Source organism: Austrofundulus limnaeus, unplaced genomic scaffold, assembly GCF_001266775.1.
Source record: "Austrofundulus limnaeus strain Quisiro unplaced genomic scaffold, Austrofundulus_limnaeus-1.0 Scaffold0, whole genome shotgun sequence".
In the NCBI taxonomy this organism is placed as follows: Eukaryota; Metazoa; Chordata; class Actinopteri; order Cyprinodontiformes; family Rivulidae; genus Austrofundulus; species Austrofundulus limnaeus.
Window position 1 is genome coordinate 7,240,455 of NW_013952402.1, and position 2,112 is coordinate 7,242,566.

General features: G+C 35.6%; 1 protein-coding gene across 1 annotated transcript in view; it reads left to right on the forward strand.

Moving 5' to 3' along the window:
- The window catches only part of ryr2b (ryanodine receptor 2b (cardiac)), a 61,009-nt gene that overhangs the window by 28,471 nt on the left and 30,426 nt on the right, over positions 1-2,112 (forward strand). Inside the window, exons 46-49 of the mRNA XM_014001040.1 lie at positions 185-362; positions 534-642; positions 974-1,094; positions 1,318-1,487. Coding sequence (XP_013856494.1) covers positions 185-362; positions 534-642; positions 974-1,094; positions 1,318-1,487 — 578 coding nt within the window. The remainder of the gene's footprint in view (positions 1-184; positions 363-533; positions 643-973; positions 1,095-1,317; positions 1,488-2,112) is intronic.

Below are 2,112 nucleotides of genomic sequence, written 5' to 3' on the forward strand. Positions count from 1 at the left end.
TCTATCTATCTATCTATCTATCTATCTATCTATCTATCTATCTATCTATCTATCTATCTATCTATCTATCTATCTATCTATCTATCTATATTATTTGCAGTTTATTACCAAACACTATTAATGAGTCTATGGTGGACCTAAAATTTCCATTGCTGTTGGACTTTTCTGTTCTCTCTGACTGCAGGTGAGAGTGTGGAGGAGAATGCCTATGTGGTGTTGAGGTTGTTGATTCGTCGGCCTGAATGTTTTGGCCCTGCACTGAGAGGGGATGGGGGAAATGGACTTCTAGCAGCCATGAAGGAAGCCATCAGGATCTCTGAGGACCCTTCAATGGATGGACCTTTCCCGAATCCCAAAACACTGTCCGTAATAGCTATAAACACAGACATACTGCAAAGTCTGAACAGGAACATTGCTATTAACCGCACAGACTAATAAAAATCCTTTTAAAATCACTGACTAAGATTTTTAAAATGATAAATTATTGTCTCTTCTAAAAGCCATCTGGCTCTTATGATTGATTCTTGTAACAGAGATGCTATTCAGGGCAGTAATGATGACCGTATTCACCTGGGACACGCCATCATGACCTTCTACTCAGCCCTTATTGACTTGCTGGGGCGCTGCGCTCCAGAGATGCATGTAAGTGATCTAATTTATTCCTCACCATCAGGAATACTAACAAAATAACCTTTATTTTTGGTAATTGTCTTACCTCATACTCSTTTCAGCTCTCATACATGGTATGTTGGCATAAAAGTGACATACATAAAAAAAACATTTTGGGAAAAACCTTTTCTCTAAATTTATTTTCATGTGAACATTAAGATGGTAAAATTAATAAACAAGATGAGCCATAACTCACTTTGAAAAGAGATACTGAGTTTTATTTACCAGTTCTTCTGTAATTTATTATTGCTGTAAAACTTGAACTGGGCTAACAGATGTTATCTTTTTTGGAATTGTTCTCCAGTTAATTCAAGGAGGCAAAGGAGAAGCCATCCGCATCAGGGCTATTTTGAGATCGCTCATCCCTATTCAGGATCTTGATGGAGTAATCAGCATCTCCTTTCAGCTCCCATCAGTGTCTGAAGGTGAATTTGACTAAATCAGCCCATCTCACTGTCCATGGACATTACCTGCACTGGCTTTTTGTTGTCAATAAACATTAAAGCTTCAATTCACACTCATTTCAGCCACATATGTTGCAGTCAGGCTAATTTATATGCAAAAACACAAGTTGCGYAATCAGGTGTACAAGAATCTGCATTATAGATAATGAAGTCAGTAGATGTAACCTTTCCCTTTTTTGTGCAGATGGTTTGTTGGTTGAGCCAATCCTGTCCACAGTGTTTTGCCCCGACCATAAAGCAGCTATGGTTTTATTCCTGGATCGCGTTTATGGCATWGAGGACCAAAACTTTCTTCTCCACCTTCTGGAAGTCGGCTTTCTGCCTGACCTTCAGGCTGCTGTCTCTCTTGACACCGTGAGCCTTTTTGCTGCTCTTTTCATTTGTTTGAGGGCTTTAGTGTAATTCTGGGGGCGTGATTATAAAGAACTGTCTTCCTCTACGCCCTCCTTAACACAACCATTAAAACTAGCTCTAATTGTTGAAAAATACTACTAAACTTGGAGTTATTCATTGCAAATAGGCTTGTGTTAGATTTGTGTAAAACTAAATGTTAATATGAAGTGTTTAACATTACATTAATATAGTAAACTGTATTGTTGTATATATATATTTTTCATTTTTGAAAATACAGATTACGTGGTGTTTTATCTTTAACATGTGAAAATATCACCCCCCCAAATAACATTTTAATTTTAAGGTTTTTAACCATTTCAACTCCTTTCAAGTTAAACTTTTTACATTAGTTTGAATTAACTTAAAGTGTATGGATGACCAAAAATGGCATAATTAAAAATAAAAGCAGAAATATACAAATGGGCCAATAAATAAACATACTGAAAACGCACAAATTAAATTAAAATAGGACAACTTTACCTCATGTTTTATAATTTAAATGACCATCATATTTATTTTTCCAGCTTAGTTCCGAAACATTATATATTTTAGCACATAATTTACATTTTACTGTTTTAAATATATA